Source organism: Nicotiana sylvestris, chromosome 4 (assembly GCF_000393655.2).
Source record: "Nicotiana sylvestris chromosome 4, ASM39365v2, whole genome shotgun sequence".
NCBI lineage: Eukaryota > Viridiplantae > Streptophyta > Magnoliopsida > Solanales > Solanaceae > Nicotiana > Nicotiana sylvestris.
Genome location: NC_091060.1, coordinates 96,453,134 through 96,456,496, shown reverse-complemented (window position 1 = coordinate 96,456,496; position 3,363 = coordinate 96,453,134). Strand labels below are relative to the sequence as shown.

General features: G+C 32.9%; 1 protein-coding gene across 1 annotated transcript; it reads left to right on the top strand.

Moving 5' to 3' along the window:
* The first annotated feature begins 1,160 nt into the window (after positions 1-1,160).
* Positions 1,161-2,355, top strand: LOC104234981 (suppressor protein SRP40). Its single transcript, XM_009788644.2, has one exon. The coding sequence runs from the start codon at positions 1,216-1,218 to the stop codon at positions 2,158-2,160; it is 945 nt and encodes a 314-aa protein (XP_009786946.1). The 5' UTR covers positions 1,161-1,215; the 3' UTR covers positions 2,161-2,355.
* The last annotated feature ends 1,008 nt before the right edge of the window (positions 2,356-3,363 follow it).

Sequence of the window (3,363 nt, the reverse complement as noted above, 5' to 3'; positions counted from 1 at the left end):
TTTCCTTTAGGCTCTTTTCTGTCCAAAACCATAATGACCAATTCTATGCCAGTTGCGGTCTAATTCTTAATTTGTTGCACTGTAGGGTCAGACACATGAACTATCATCATCCAACCTGCAACCCCATTTCCATAAATAAAAATGGAATTGTTCTGTGAGGTTTCACATACGGATGCACTACCACACACAAATATATCCTTCAGGGTATATCATTATCTGATAAATCACTTTCGCGCCATCCGTTGAGTCTTGGTCTTAATCCAGACATAAAATATGGGAAGATTTCGCTACAATCACAATTACTGACGTTTTCTTTTAGCACCCATAGGCATTACTGTATACTCATCCGTCATCAGAATTCATTTTTTTTTCTTTCGGTAGATGAATTCATTTGTTATATACAGTCTGTTTTTATTAATGTACCTTGCTGTTTTTCCTTAGAATATCTAATTCAGCTTCTGAATCACTTCCTCGTCAACCAAACGACAAATTAAAAGTTTTCAAAATCTTAAACATTATCAAATTAATATTTCAATATATACGTTAGAATTTTTTAATTGTAAGGATTAAATATTAGTAAATCTTTGCCTCTTTGGTGACATTTTTTCAATATTATGTATTATTCTCTAATTCAAACTAAAAAGAGCTTAAAGCGTGTTATTAATTGAGGTAATTCAAATAAGTTAGCTAGTAATTTGATGTAGGCTCTCAAGAAATTGAGTTAGCTCGATTTTGGAAAACCAAACGCAGTCATTAAATATAATACGTAAGGAGTAGCAGCTTTGTGAATGAAAAAATAATAAGTAAAATATTCAAAATTCAATAAGAAATTAACAACATTTTCCCTAGACCGGACTCCTGCGTAAAGTAAAAGTAGAAGCCAACCAAGTAAAAAGTACAATACTTGGTTAAGGTACATTTCAAAAGGCCGAAAGAAAAAGTGGAAAAAAAAAAAAAAAAACCCCATCATTTTGCTTCATATAACCGTTATATAACGGATATCCATTATACCCGGCTACATAATTCAAATATATTTGGTGAAAAGCAAAAGCTTCCATCTTTGCACTTTTTCCTCCTCCCCGATAGTGAACTATGCTTTCCACGTTCATATAATATATTAATTCTTATAAAAGACTTATCAACGTTTACCATTCAAACATTTTCCCATCAATTCTATTCTTCTTCTATTTCCCAAATCCTCCCACATTTCCCACTATGGGTTCTTGCATTAGTAAATGCAACCCCCAAAAAGATTTCCAAGAAGAAGATAATAACCATGAATGTGTTAAAGATAAGCTTGTGATTTCACAAGCTCCCATATCTCCAAAAATTTCTCTTCCTTCTTCTTCTTCAACTATTCAAAAGCGCGTCTCTTCTTCTCCTTCTTCATCATCTTCTTCAGTATCTCTTTCTTCGTTTTCCTCTATTGTGACTAACACTACATTATCTTCATCTTTGTCGTCGTCATCTTCCTCCTCTTGTTTCAAGGATCGTTCTTTTTCGAACGACTTCTTATTATCTTGTGCCCAAGAACACGATCGTATACTTGACATCAAGAAGATAAATAAAGGAAGTACTTGTGTTAGTCAAAATATGTCATCAACCATGTCTTCAAGTAGCAAGAAATTTTCGCGATCATCATCATCCTCTTTGTCGAAACCACCAAGTCCTCGAAGAGAGTGCAATAATTCTACGACCCCTAAGAAAAGGCCACGTGCCAATTCGCCAACAATAGTTCGACAAAAGAGTTTTAGAAAAGAACCTGATCAACTACTCAAGGGAGGAAATATTGGTAATACTTCAAATGTTACTTCTACATATCATCATTTTCCTAGTACTAGAACAACTCTTAAATCACCATCTCCAAGTCGAAGATTTCCTTCGAATTTGAACGGTGACAGCTCGTTTAGAAGATCGGTTGTTTCCAACGGGAATATTTTATCAAGATCGTCGTCTTTGAGAAGAGATAACCATATCAATAATAATCAGCCAGCAATTACTCCAAAACGTGAAGGAAAAATGAGAAATGCACTTCAGGTTTCTCCGAAGATTGATGAAATGGAAATTGGAGAAGTAAAGTCAAGTCACGATTTGGACTCCTTGCTCATGGAGGATATTAACAATCCTCTTATTGCCTTGGATTGTTTTATTTTTCTCTAGAGCGAGATCTCTTTGTACAAAAAAAAAATTATTTTTTGTTTAAGTTTGTTTTTTCTTTTCTTTCTTTGGGTCTCAAGTGGAGTTGAACCCATAATTTGATTAAGCCAAGAATTTTAATGGTGAAAGTATGGGACTTTCTACCATGTTAAGAATTGTCTTGTTGGAACGACAAGTATGATGATAACGTGTGGTTTATATTTCATGTCTGTTTTTATTTTTTTATTTTTAATTTCACTCTTTTTTATTATACTTACTGAATATTCCTTTAAAACTATCATTTCGATAGTAGATAAAAGGAAAGATTTGTTGGTTTGTTTGAATTCTTTGATTGAAATGAGCATACCTGTTTTGAATGTGTATAATTTATGACCCATTGTTATTTCTCTTTCATAAAGAAAACGAATGTATCTTGTGCAGTACATTATTTATAGCTTTTTATTTTATTTTTATTTTTGAAAGTCTTAATTTACTTTTATTTTTTCACGTCGACAGCTAGGTTTGTTGGTCTTGGATAATGACAAATAGCTATGCAAATCTCTTGCTAAGTGTCAATAGTCAACTACATCATTCTGGAATTAGTTAGAAACAGGCGTTTGATTTTTATGAAAACCATATTTTGGCCGTTTCCTACTACTCTTCCCCCACTATGTTTTTTGATGGATATATTTTGTTAAGTCAAACAAAATACAAGTACAATAATCAAGTTGAATTTTTCCAAGAATATGGTGTGAATATTTTGAGACCAAGAAGACAAGTAATTAAACTGTTGGCAAAATAAAATTCGGTGTGTGTACATTTTGGAGGCAAATGGTAGGTATTTATAATATATACCTTTAGAATCTGTTAAGATAATTATATTTCTCAACAGACACAATTCCTCCTCCTAATAGGTACTTTAAAAGTTATTTTAAAATTCTTACTTGCCGCTCTTCTCTTCCAATCACTAACTAGACTAATATTTTAACATGTGAAAATTGAGATTGGGCAGCACGAGTATCGACCTCTAATATTGAGTTCGAACAGCTTCCTATGTTTTGGTGTTAGATTGTTGAAGAACTACGTCACTACTAGAATATTGCGAATTAGTGAGGGACCGATCCTTCTAACTGCTAGTTCAAAATTGGCGATTAATTGTTAGGACCTTAAAAATTAGGTATTATACGGAAGCTAGTAAAACAAATCTTGAGTGACGATAAATCATAC